The 14,226-nt window shown below is 43.1% G+C and overlaps 1 protein-coding gene across 2 annotated transcripts in view; it reads left to right on the forward strand.

Annotated features, from left to right (window-relative positions):
• Window positions 1-14,226, forward strand: part of fhod1 (formin homology 2 domain containing 1) — a 447,258-nt gene that overhangs the window by 370,288 nt on the left and 62,744 nt on the right. Inside the window, exons 13-14 of one of the 2 annotated variants that reach the window (XM_070897917.1) lie at window positions 1,029-1,076; window positions 2,003-2,109. In XM_070897917.1, coding sequence (XP_070754018.1) covers window positions 1,029-1,076; window positions 2,003-2,109 — 155 coding nt within the window. The remainder of the gene's footprint in view (window positions 1-1,028; window positions 1,077-2,002; window positions 2,110-14,226) is intronic. The other variant, XM_070897918.1, reaches the window with a different exon arrangement.

Here is a 14,226-nt window from a genome sequence, read left to right on the forward strand (position 1 = left end):
GTAAAGAAACACAAGAACATAAGAAATAGGAGCAGGAGCAGGCCATTTGACCCCTCGAGCCTGCTGCGCCATTCAATAAGATCATGGCTGATCTGATCCTGGCCTCAAATCCACTTTCCCGCCCGCTCCCTATAACCCTTGACTCCCTTATCATTCAAAAATCTGTCTATCTCCGCCTTAAATATATTCCATGAACCAGCCTCCACCGCTCTCTGGGGGTAGAGAATTCCACATTTCAGATCATAACCTCCGACCCCATTTTTTCGGATGGCAGCTGTTGCTGATGACTCTGGTATTATTTACACCTCTTCATGACCCATCTTTTGTTTCTTTACATGTTCCATTACAACCTCCTTTATCATTTCATCTCTCCTGCCTTCTACCCCGTCACAGGATTTACCCTTTTGTTCTTTCTCCTCTCCCCTCTTTCCCTGCCACTGTACTTGCTTAAAACCTGTCACATCTCTAACCTTTTTCAGTTCTGATGCAAGATCATCAACCTGAAACACTAACTCTGTTTCTCTCCACAGATGCTGCCTGCCCTGCTGATTATTTGCAGCGTTTTCTGTTTTTATTTCAGAATTCCAGCAGTCGCAGTATCTTGCTTTTTTATTAGAGGTGAAGCTGGATGTTGATGGCAATTTGGAAGCTGATCTCATGCTCACAGATAATGTCTTGTATATAATGAGCATGTGGGAGTGGAGTAGGCAGAGGTACAACTGCCATTATTTCCTGTTATGACGAAGTTGAAGATTGAGGTCCTTTAACATAAAACAAAGATTATTTTACATTCTGATGCCAATGAGCGGTTACACTGCTGGATAAACAAGTGGGATACAATTGACACAATAGTTGTGTGACAGGCTTTAAGGGCTACAAAAGGAGCTTTAATTTAATGTTAAACCGATTGATTCATTCGCTGCTTCAATCTGAAGTTGTAAAATCTGTATCTTCCCAACAACTTGTTACCCATGGAAATCAAATACTTTATCACAATATATCTGTACTGAAACTGATCTTTTTCTCAGGGCTGAAAGGATATCTATTAGCGATAAACCAGTTCTGAGAAAGTATGCGTAAGTATTGGGTGTGGAGTGGAGATTTTGACTGTGTGTGATCTGTACTAGGTTTCCTTTGTGATTTTTTTCTCTTCTGCTACAGGTCCTAAATTTTGGAGTCAAGTTTTATTAAAGGCCTGTACAAGATTAGGGGATGTTGGGGCATTTGAGCAGATCCTATTCCATTGGAGGAATAGAGACTCTTTTCATTGGTAGCTGGTCGTGTCCTTCTCATCGCTGGAGTTGACTGGTGGTTTGTATCTAAAGCCAGTAACAATCTCCACATTGTAAAAACAAAACCATCATTTTGGGGCTCTTTAAAACAAAAGCTTTGTTGTAATTGAACCAAGTTCCAAATTATGTTTAAAACTTAATTTTCAATTGGCCATCTGGAGTGAAATGTTGTCAAACTGAACTTCAATTCCTGATTCATCATTTATTAAGGAACTGCAGGGTTTTGAAAGGCCAGACCGCTACCCTAATGTATAAGTGTGTTTATTTAAAAAGTGACAGGCCTATAATAAATGCAATATCTTAAGTGGAATGATGCAATGGTGGTTGGGTCACAGTACTGGGCAGGCAGAGAGTATTGCCGGTGATAATCTTATTTTTGGAAATTGGGTGATGTTTTCCTTCCCATGAGATAAATTCTGAACCACAGTTTGATCCGGATTGATGATGGCTTTTCTGGGCTGTTTTCACCTGAGGTAATAACGTGGGGAAAATGCTTTAAAAAGAATCAAGTATTGATGTAAAGTGCTTTGAAATATCCAAAACAATGACGCTTTACTTTGGGAAATGTTTGCTTTGTTTAACTGCATGTTGGTGTGGTGTGGTGTGATGTGGAATATCAGTTTGTTGGAACCTCAGTTGAGTCTAAATTGTCAGAATGGCTTTGGGATTGCTTGAAGTATAATGCTGAATTCCTGCTGTAACTCTTTCAGAAATCGCTTTTTAGAAAATCTCGTCGCATCGCAAAGCCAGAGGGATTTGAGCAAGTCACATTTATCCAGAGACATTACCGCTACACCCATAGACAGACTACCCGATGGTAAGTTGTCCCTTTCTGCTCATTTATGAGATACTTATGGATGAGAAGGGCCATTCAGCCCATTTTAATATATCCATCCAGAACAACCCTACAATTGTCCCACGGCTGCATCAATTTGGTTCTTAAATGGTCCCGGGTTTTATCTCCACCACGCTGCTTTGAAGAACATTCCAAGTGTTATTCACTCACTTCATGAAGAACAACCTCCTGATTTTGGTTCTCAAGTTACCTTTTAATATCTGTTTCCCTTTGTTCTACTCCCAATGTTTCAATTCAAGTAGGATTCCAGGTTAACCTTTTCCTTGCCATTTGCTGTCTGATATACTTCTATAATCTCACCTCTCAGTTGCCGCTTTTTCAGGATGAAAAGCCCAAGGGGGTTATTTTGGCCAAAGGGTGAAAACAGGTCTAAATGGGTGCTGTGCTAATAAGAATTGCCTGTTTGAAAGTCTAGATTTAGCACGCAATTTTTGAGCTAATTGATGATTAGGATGATTTGAACATGCCTGTAGGTGCTAACCCTTTGAGATATCTGCAATCCTCCAATTCTGGCCTCTTGAGCATTCCCAATTTTAATTGCTCTACCATTGGGGGCAGCGCCTCAGCTGCCTAGGCCCTAAGCTCTGGAGTTCCCTCCCTAAACCTCCCCCCTCTTTATCTCTTTCCTCCTTTAAGACATTCCTTAACACCTACCTCGTCATCTGCCCTAATATCTCTGTGTGGCTCGGTGTCAAGTTTTATTCTTTGAAGTTCCTTGGGACATTTTATTATGTTAAAGGCGATATATAAATACAAATTGTTGTTGTAATGAGGAACCTGCAGGTTTAACACTCAAGTGCTGATTAGACATAATTTTCGCAGGGCAGTATTTGTAGGCTCCTCACACCCTCTTCCACTGAAGGTGTGAAGTGCACTGGCTGGCACACAGCAGCACATTGCAGGATGGCTCAGGGACCGAGGGAGAGGGAAGACAGGTTGTCAGATGCGGCACTGGAAGTCCTCGGGGAGGAGGTGCAGAAGAGGAGGGATGTTCTGAAGCCACAGCGGGGAAAGATGCCACCTTGCCCTCCTGCCCCTCTCTCCTGCAGCAGCTGGTGCTGCTCTGCCTGGCCTCATGTCATCCTCCCCTTCCTCGGCCAGACCAACGGGTCCCCTCGCAAGATGCTCATGACCAAGTACTCCATTTGTCCTGGTGACTCCTATCAGGTGGAGTAGCACATCACTCACTGTTTTTAGGTGAAGTTCTCAGAGAATTTCCATAATAAATGTTGCTCCAGTGTTGGTGAAGTCTTGACAAAGTGTCCCAGAAAGTCTCCCGATGTGTTTCAGAGCTCCTCTTCACAGCTCCAGCAGCAATGACCATGAAATGGTGAGTATCCCTTTAAGTAGTGCTTGAAATCAACATCAACATGTACTTACTCTCAAACAGCTGGTCGCTGTTAGGAGAGGGTGTTACTTGAAGCGCTAGCCACCAAAATGCCATGAAACCTCATTAATGAGTGCTAGAAGGCATTTTAAGTGGTAATCAGCTGTTTAACAAACCTCTGGACGGGCGTTCCTAGCACCGGCTTCAACTCCTTTCCCAAGATGACGTCTTGGGCTAAACTGTCGTTTCGTCTTAAGACCCCATCTCTTTACCTCTTTGTGCCTAAAGTATTCGGCAAAAATCACCCCCAAAATCTCTCCAATCTTTCCTCATAACTCGGACTATTGACACCAGGGATCAGCCTCGTGCCATTTCTCTGCACTGCCTCTGGTACTTAAATGTCTCCATTATGTTTCAGCGAGCAGACTGGACACAGTGCTCAAGGTACGGTCTGACCGGAGCACTGCACAGTTTCGTCTCAACTTCCAGTGACTTATATTCTACTGAGTTGACTATGCAGTTCAACATTCAGTTGGCTTTGTTAATTATTGCTCTGCATTGGTTCGACATGTTAAGTGTTGAATCTACTCCGGGACTCTTTTAACTTCATAGTTAGCTATTTCAACACCATTCATGAGGAGTGCACATTGCCCATTTTTTCCGATGTGCAATGCTTTATACGTGCTGGTATTAAATTTCATCTGCATTGTTCATCCCACACACATATTTTATTAATCACATTCTGTAGTTCCTGGGCTGCCTCCTTCAATTCCATTGTTCTTCCTAATTTGACATAATCTGCAAATTAGCTCATTTGCATTGTGTTTCAGAATCCAAATAATTGCTGTAAATTAGAGACTGTAGTGGTCCCAACACCGAGCTCTGGAGCACTTCGCTCAGTACTTCCCTCCACTCACCCTGATATTACCTCTCTACAAAGTACCCGTTGTTTTAGATCATTCTGCCAGTTTCTTGACAATACCCAAGTTTTGCCCTGAATTTCCACAGCTTTGAGTTTATTTAGTAATCTTTTGTGTGGAACTTTATCACATGCCTTTTAGAAGTCTAAGTAGTCAACGTCATAGGGTTTACCACAGTCAACTTGAGTTGTCACTTCCTGAAAGAAATACAGAAGACTTCCCCATTTAAAACCATGTTGACCGCTGTTTCCTAGGTGGTTGATGCACAGATAATCCTCAAGTTAACTCTTGATAATTGAAGGAAGGCCAATGGGTCTGTAATTGCCTGTATCTGTTTTGTTATGTGTTTTAATATGAGTACCATGTTAGCCTGTTTCTAATCTACTGGTACTTGTCCAGTGTCCATTGACTCCCTCATAATGATTGTCAGCGCCTCGCAAATCTCCAGGTTAGTTTCTCACAAAGCTCTGGAGTAATTATCATCTGATCTTGGCGATTTATTTGTTTTAAGCCCTTCCATTTTACCTAGGACTTCAACCTCATTTATATCAAACTAATGGGTAATTGTTACTGTGGCAGGCACAAGGGTGCGGGTTTTGATCCAGTCTGCCAAGGAAACCTCTTTTTTCTGTTGTTAGTAGTGGACAGAAGCTTTGGGAGAAACCCCAACACTGACAGCTTTACAAGTGACTAAGATTGGACTGGGGTGGAGCCTATGTGCAAATGCACTGTACCATTCAATGCCTCAAATAAAAACATTTAGATTTGGGGTGGGGTTGGGTGGACATGTGCCATTTTGAACATTTTGGTGACAGTGTACAGCCATCTGGACAAAAATCTGGACAGCTTTGTTGCTGATTAAAATTCCATTGGAGAAAGTGATGCAGTTTGCAACACGTACTGCACTCACCCAATGTTCTATGCCGTGATGTGGTAGAAATTAAGCTAGCACTCGATATTTGTGACATGGCAGTGGCAGAGGGAGGTTAAGTGACTCATCACACCTCACACTCCATGTAGCGGGACAAAACCTCCTAATAGTAATAGCAGTGACTAGTGGGGTGCCGCAAGGTTCTGTGCTGGGGCCCCAGCTGTTTACATTGTACATTAATGATTTAGACGAGGGAATTAAATGCAGTATCTCCAAATTTGCGGATGACACTAAGTTGGGTGGCAGTGTGAGATGCGAGGAGGATGCTATTAGGCTGCAGAGTGACTTGGATAGGTTAGGTGAGTGGGCAAATGCATGGCAGATGAAGTATAATGTGGATAAATGTGAGGTTATCCACTTTGGTGGTAAAAACAGAGACAGACTATTATCTGAATGGTGACAGATTAGGAAAAGGGAAGGTGCAACGAGACCTGGGTGTCATGGTACATCAGTCATTGAAGGTTAGCATGCAGGTACAGCAGGCGGTTAAGAAAGCAAATGGCATGTTGGCCTTCATAGCGAGGGGATTTGAATACAGGGGCAGGGAGGTGTTGCTACAGTTGTACAGGGCCTTGGTGAGGCCACACCTGGAGTATTGTGTACATTTTGGTCTCCTAACTTGAGGAAGGACATTCTTGCTATTGAGGGAGTGCAGCGAAGATTCACCTGACTGATTCCCGGGATGGCGGGACTGACCTATCAAGAAAGACTGGATCAACTGGGCTTGTATTCACTGGAGTTCAGAAGAATGAGAGGGGACCTCATGGAAACGTTTAAAATTCTGACGGGTTTAGACAGGTTAGATGCAGGAAGAATGTTCCCAATGTTGGGGAAGTCCAGAACCAGGGGTCACAGTCTGAGGATAAGGGGTAAGCCATTTAGGACCGAGATGAGGAGAAACTTCTTCACCCAGAGAGTGGTGAACCTGTGGAATTCTCTACCACAGAAAGTAGTTGAGGCCAATTCACTAAATATATTCAAAAGGGAGTTAGATGAAGTCCTTACTACTCGGGGGATCAAGGGGTATGGCGTGAAAGCAGGAAGTGGGTACTGAAGTTTCATGTTCAGCCATGAACTCGTTGAATGGCGGTGCAGGCTAGAAGGGCTGAATGGCCTGCTCCTGCACCTATTTTCTATGTTTCTATGTTTCTTACTACTCGGGGGATCAAGGGTTATGGCGAGAAAGCAGGAAGGGAGTACTGAAGTTTCATGTTCAGCCATGAACTCATTGAATGGCGGTGCAGGCTAGAAGGGCTGAATGGCCTGCTCCTGCACCTATTTTCTATGTTTCTATAATGCCACTCTGAAGTCAAGAGCAGATTTCATCCTGTAGCATTACTTCTTCTCTATTAAGTATATGATTTTAACTTATTTTACTTAAATATTCTAGTTTAACTTTGACTTATTTTAAGTTTTTGAAGCTTTTGTTTGTTTGTTTGCTCCATCATCCCATTACAGAGCAAACTGGGGCATACAAGCTTCTGATTGGTAAAAAAACAAGTTCAAAGACAAAATTGTTTTCCAAATCTATTAAAGGCTGATTATCAGGCAGACCTGATTGTGAGGTTTTTAGGCTATTAGGAGATCTTCAAAGGCTCAGAATGCCTGGCAGGATAATTCAGCAGCAGCAGTTACATGAGCAGTACCAGAGTGAGGTCTCATCAGCAATCAAAGGGTTAAACAACTGTTTATCAATCTTAGCTGATAAAGGACAACATTACCTTTTTTAATGAATTGTCTTATTTTCATATAAACAAAACCCTCTGCCAAATGACGTTGATTTGAAACTGTGGTATGGTAGAGTGTGTGACGATACATTCTCCACTTCCACAGATGCCCTTACTCCTCCGCAGTGATGAGTGTATTTGGGTTCAATTACGTCACTGCTTTGTGGGTTATTCTGCTGCTTTCCACAGAACCTTGTCTCACTTAGAAAAATACTTGTGAGCCAAAATTCTGCAGAATGTTACACACACAATAAATCCACAGGACAACAAGCCAGAAAATATTCTAACCATTAGCAAACTTCAGGCAGAACATAATTCATTGCCAAAATGCTCTGAAAAGTATTTACCAGATCAACAGAACCCAAGTCAGGGATAGTGAAAAGCAGTGGAAGCAATGATAATGAGAATATATAACGTTTCAAGTTGAATTTCTCTGTGACACATCACATGATTCAGAACATTTGTTGGAGGCTTTTTTGAGTCAACTACTGATATTTACTGAAACAGTAATTGTTTTATGAACTTCTATCCCTTGTTCCTCCTAAGCACCAAATACATCATCCTAAATGCTCTTCCCCCTCTCTAAATCCTCAATTAGTTGAAGTTCTGACTGTTTACTAAACTGTGGAGCTCCCTATATCCCTCAGTCTTCCCCTCCACTTGCCACCTATAGACCTTTAGAAGTTAATGTCGCTGTTACCTAAACACTACTTCTCGATTAAACCTCTTTCCTACACCTTTCAACCTTGGTGTTCTACAGTCCGTTTCTCATTTAAAAAAAACATGGAATATCATCCCCGAAAACATGATAGGTAGCAATTTAAATGAGTATTTGATGCCTTATGGGGCCGATGTTCTGAGAGTTCAGCTGTATATCCCAATTATCTCTACACTCATTACATTATTGAGTAATAATATTCAATGCTTTCGTCTTTCGGATGAGATGTTAAACCACACCCTCTCAGGTGGACAAAAGATCCCAGTGCTCAATTTCGAAGAAGAGCAGGGAAATTCTCCCTAGTGTCCCGGTCTATATTTATCCTTCAACCAACACCTAAAACAGATGATCTGGTCATTATTATATTGGGGGGGGAAATTGCGGTCGGAGGCTTCCTAAAAATCTACGAAAGTACCTGGTGGTCCCGGAGGAATGTAGGATTCCGGTCGGAAGCCTAGAGTCGCTGCGCAGCGTACGGGGAGATGTCTTTCAGGTACGTATGTACAAGCTGGAGTCACATGGGCCTGGATCACCAATCACTATGCAGTATTCGCATTGATTAAAAATGGGAGCTCTGTTTGTACGGGCTCCCATTACTATCAATGAGAATACATCCTAAAACACTGAAACACAGCATAATAAATATATTTAAAATGAATTGAAATTAAATGTAATTAAATGTTTTTAAAAAAATATATATTTTTTGGAATATTTTTAATGTGTTTTAATAGGGTTAAAAATAAACTTATCTTAATGGACAGGGTTTTTAATCTAAAAATGAGTGTTTAAATTTAATTTTTATATGTTTTAAAAGTGTAACGCTGGTAAAAGTAAGCTATGCGCCTGCTTTTACCAGGCGTAAAACTTTGAAGGACATTCGCTGGGCATGAGTCGGGCAAATAGCCTAATCTCTCCCACATGGATGTCCTTCCCCTGGAGATACGGCGATTCTGTACGGAGAAATCTTGACACATCGGAAAAGCCGGTTCTTGGCGCATGCCCCGAAAACCGGCTTTTGCGAGGTCTTGTCGAGTCTGTGCGCACTTTGTACGGATCTGGTGAGGGCACAATTTTCGGCCCATTGCTGTTTGTGGGAGTTTGCTGTGCACAAATTAGCTGCCGCGTTTCCTACTATACAACAGTGACTACACTTCAAAAGTGCTTCATTGGCTAAAAAGCGCTTTGGACGACCTGAGATCATGAAAGGAGTTATATAACGACAAGTTCTTTCATTCTTTACTTGGAGCAATATCTATGCTGGAAATTGTCCATATAATGGAGAATGATTGAATGGAATCTCATTATAAATGTCACATAATCAATGATGCATTAGCGTGTAATTATAACCTTGGAAAAGATATATTATGTTCTGAACTATGAGAATAATCTGGTGAGCCTGACTCAACTCAGTGACTGTAATTGTTAATCACTGATGTCCATGTAGATAACTGACTTCTGAATTCTGAAATACAGAATAATTAAATGGTTACAACTGAATAAATTCAGCTACTGAGGCAGATATAGGTTTTAGGTCAGAAAATAAAAATACAAGATAGCCATATTTTACTCCCTGCCCCCTCCCACACCCATGTACCTGCTTTACAGTTGTATATTTGAAAGTGTTGGCAATAGGAACATTGCTTGGTAGAGCAAAGTTTAGAGGGACAGAAAATAGTGACGCATCAGTTTTGGTGACCTTATAATGGTTGTGAATTTGAAGAGTGCTTAACACTCTCTACATGATAACAAGTATGACAACAAACCAAACAAACTTTGTTCAAGGCAACTTTTTAAAGATTTTTTTTCTTTAAACTCAAATTATGATAAAGAACAAACTGCAAATTGAGCAGCTACAAAGAAAATTGAAAATTACTTTGAGTATCTCTCTTTCTCTCTCTAGATCTATATCTGTGACTTTAAGTCAGAATACCATTAAGAAAACAAAGGTTTGAGATCTATTGTCGGAAAAATGTCTGAACAATTTCCTTAAACATGTCCACAAAATGGAGTGAGGAGTCAGACTGAATACTTGGAAAGGAAAGGGATAATACTATTAAACCACAAATAGCAATTTGAAAACTAAGACCGCAAACTAATACAAATAAAACATACTTTACCAGAGACAGATAATGAACCATCAAGGGCACAGATCCACAGAGAGCATGTTAAAAGGGATATAAAGATGCCCTACCCAAACTGGACCTGTGTTCTGTATTCTGACTTAAAGTCACAGATATAGATCTAGAGAGAGAAAGAGAGATACTCAAAGTAATTTTCAATTTTCTTTGTAGCTGCTCAATTTGCAGTTTGTTCTTTATCATAATTTGAGTTTAAAGAAAAAAAATCTTTAAAAAGTTGCCTTGAACAAAGTTTGTTTGGTTTGTTGTCATACTTGTTATCATGTAGAGAGTGTTAAGCACTCTTCAAATTCACAACCATTATAAGGTCACCAAAACTGATGCATCACTATTTGTGAGCATCTAAGGAGTAAACGAGTGACTTGGATGTCTAGTTTCTGGTGCTCATTGGAGGCCAATGAAGCTGTGCGAGCTGATTGACACCAGAAGTGGATATAAACTCTTATAACCAAGTGTCACTCAGATTAGCCAATAGAAATGAGGAGCTATCTTTACAAATTAAGGGTATCTAAAATAATGGCTGACCTTCAGGTGCTCAAGTGCTCTCCAGCAGCACTCGGAAGGCTTTAATGCCAGCACAAGACCCAGCTAGGGTACGGCCTCCGCCGGAAGTGTGCCTGGGCCATGCAAATGACCAGGGTCAGGAATCTCAAGGGCACCTCTCCTCTGACGGGCACAAGCGCACCTCAGGTACACTGCCTGTTAGATGCCGAGAAAGTCCCAACTTAAAATCTAGCCTAAGATTGAGAGGGGGCATGTTCCAAGTTATAAATGCTGAGGTAAAGTATCTGTAAGTAGGCTAAGTAACCTGCCATTTAAAAAGGGAACTAAAGGTCAAAGTGCAACATTAACATGGCCCAAATGAGATTACACATTTGGGGATTTCACCCCCTCCCCCTTCCCCCAATATGTAAAGAGACTGTCATGTATCTCACACTACTGTATATAACTGTATCTTACCATGCTATACATGACCTGTAACCACAAGCATACTTTACCACCAGGGGTGCACTTGCAGGAGACACTGCATACCTGTTGCACACAGGTATATAAAGGCAGGTCTCAGGCAAGTGGGCACTGGAGAGCTGTGAAATAAAAGTGCAGGTCCAGAGTGACCTTGACTTCAGCATGTGCCTCATGTAAGTCTGTACTGTCGGGTCAGGACTTTACAGTGGCGACGAGGATGGGATCACAGAATCCACAGAATGGCTACCACCGGCTCAGATGAGAAATACAATGCTGGAGACAATTGGGAGGACTTTACAGAAAGGCTCCAGTAAAGCTTTGTAACCAAAGACTGGTTGGGCGATGATAAGGCAGACAAGAGAAGAGCACATCTCTTGACCACATGCGGCTCGAAAACATACGTCTTAATGAAGGACCTGCTGGCACCCGAGAAACCAGCAAGCAAGTCGTTGAGGAGTTGAGCACACTGGTGAGAGACCACCTGAAGCCAGCGAGCAGCCTACACATGGCCAGACACAGGTTCCACAACTACAGACGCTGTGTGGGCCAGAGCATACCCGACTTTGTGGCAGAACTTCGGAGGCTGGCTAGTTTATGTGAATTCTCCGATGAACTAAGGAAAGAAGTTCTGAGAGACTTTTTTATTGAAGGAATAGGCCATGCAGGCATATTCTGAAAGCTTATAGAGACCAAGAACTTGACCCGAGAGGCAGCAGCAAGTGTTTGTGTGTGGGGGTAGCGGCTTGTTCCATGCTGTGAACCCCTTGTTCCGATGTTTCGTTAGTTGTCGTACTTGCAGTATAGATCAACCTCGTGTTTTCTTCTCCTGCCAAGAATGTCTGTGCGACCGCAGCTGTTCAAATTGTTGGACATTCATGAGAGATTGACTAGCTCCCGTGTCCAGTTTCATGTTGACGGGTACGGTATGGTTGAGAAGGAGGCGCTCGCGTGCGTGTACGGTGTCAAAAAGATGCACCAATATCTTTTCGGGGCCAAGTTCACGTTAGAAACCGACCACAAACCCCTCACGTCCCTGCTATCCGAGTGCAAGGCAATAAACGCCAACGCCTCGGCGCGCATTCAGCGGTGGGCACTCATGCTGATGTCTTACGACTACACAATAAGGCACAGACCAGACACAGACAACTGTGCCGACGCGCTTAGCAGGCTACCCCTGGTGACTACGGAAGGGTCCAACGAACAGGACTGTGAGATGGTTATGGCAATCAATGCCTTAGAATCCACAGGTTCGTCCATGATGGCTCGCCAAATCAGAGCCTGGACGACCAGCGACCCCACGTTATCCTTAGTCAAAAGATGTGTTTTAACTGGTGACTGAGCAGAGGTTCGCGATGCCTGCTCCGACGATATCAAACCTTTCCATAGGCATGAACTATCACTACAGGCAGACTGCCTGATGTGGGGCTGCCGAGTAGTTATGCCCTTGCGAGGCAGAGAGGCGTTTGTCTGGGAGCTCCACCGCGAGCACCCGGGGATCGTCCTTATGAAGGCCATAGCCAGATCCCACATCTGGTGGCCTAGCATTGACGCGGACTTGGAGCTCTGCGTCCGGTGGTGCACCATTTGTGCCCAACTCAGTAATGCCCCCAGGGAGGCCACCCTAAGCCCCTAGCCCTGGCCCACCAAACCGTGGTCGCGGGTGCATGTAGACTATGCGGGCCCATTCATGGGCAAGATGTTCCTCGTAGTCGTCGATGCATTTTCAAAGTGGATCGAGTGCACCATTTTAAACTCGAGCATCACCTCCACCACTGTGGAGAGCCTTAGAACCATGTTTGCAACGCACGGAATTCCTGACATATTGGTTAGTGATAATGGTCCGTGCTTCACCAGCGCAGAATTTCAAGATTTTATAGTTGGCCACGGCATAAATCACGTTAAGACAGCACCGTTCAAGCCGGCCTCCAATGGCCAGGCAGAGCGAGCAGTGCAAATCGTTAAACAAGACATGCTAAAAATCCAAGGTCCTACGCTGCAGGGCCGCCTGTCGCGACTGCTGCTGGCATACAGATCTCGTCCGCATTCGTTGACTGGGGTTCTCCCCGCGCAACTATTGATGAAATGGACCTTAAAGACTAGGCTCTCATTAGTCCTCCCAGACATGCATGAAATTGTTGAGGCAAAGCGCCAGAAGCTAACTGAGTACCATGACCGAAATGCGATGGGAAGGTGGAATGAGATAGGGGACAAAGTGTTTGTGCTAAACTATGGCAGGGGTCCCAAATGGCTTGCAGGGACAGTAACAGACAAGGAAGGAAACAGGCTACTGGTGGTACAAATGGACAATGGTCAAACCTGCCGGAGGCATGTAGACCAAGTCAAAAGTAGATTCATCAACAACACTGCAGAACCAGAGGCCGACTACAATGTGGAACTCACACCACACCTGGTGGACAGACAGAGGGAACAACCTGAGGAAAGGGCAGTTTCAACAGACAGCCCAGGTGAGATACCAGCAATCATACTGAACGAAACAGACAGCCCAGGCAAGATACCAGCAATCACACCGAAAGAAAAACAGGCACCAAGGCAAACAACTGAACCACAACTAAGACGCTCCATGCGAGAGCGTAGATCACCTGAGAGACTGAATCTATAAAGACAATAAGACCTTGGGGGAGGGTGATGTCATGTATCTCACACTACTGTACACAACTGTATCTTACCATGCTATACATGACCTGTAACCACAAGCATACTTTACCACCAGGGGTGCACTTGCAGGAGACACTGCATACCTGTTCCACACAGGTATATAAAGGCAGGTCTCAGGCAAGTGGGCACTGGAGAGCTGTGAAATAAAGGTGCAGGTCCAGAGTGACCTTGACTTCAGCATGTGCCTCGTGTAAGTCTGTACTGCAGGGTCGGGGCTTTACAGAGACTTGCAGCAAAAGCAGATAATTCTGTGTCAGTTCCTGTTGTCAAATACCTGGCTCGGAAAAGGATTGCCATTATTTGCCAAATTATAGGGATAAGTACAAACAGGGATGGCTAAATTATTCATGGTTCCTGTGCTTTTGGAACCATGGAAATGTCATCCATGTAAAGCAGGCTAATTGTAAGAATAGATATTCTGAAATGTTACATTAACTTGTCGCCCTTTACAAATCCTGACAGACTCATTGTCTATTTCCAGCATTTTATTTTAAATATACTTAATTACCTTTACAAGGTTCAGGGAGACATTTTCTATAATTTTACCACCGGAGATTACATAACAGGATAGATTACACACGCTTCGTGAAACGAGTGGGTTTCACGTGCAGAGAGGCATTTAATCCATCTATGCTTTACGTTCTTACATTTTGCACATCATAACCATAGCAATAA

The sequence above is a fragment of the Pristiophorus japonicus genome, chromosome 13, assembly GCF_044704955.1.
Source record: "Pristiophorus japonicus isolate sPriJap1 chromosome 13, sPriJap1.hap1, whole genome shotgun sequence".
Classification (NCBI taxonomy): domain Eukaryota; kingdom Metazoa; phylum Chordata; class Chondrichthyes; family Pristiophoridae; genus Pristiophorus; species Pristiophorus japonicus.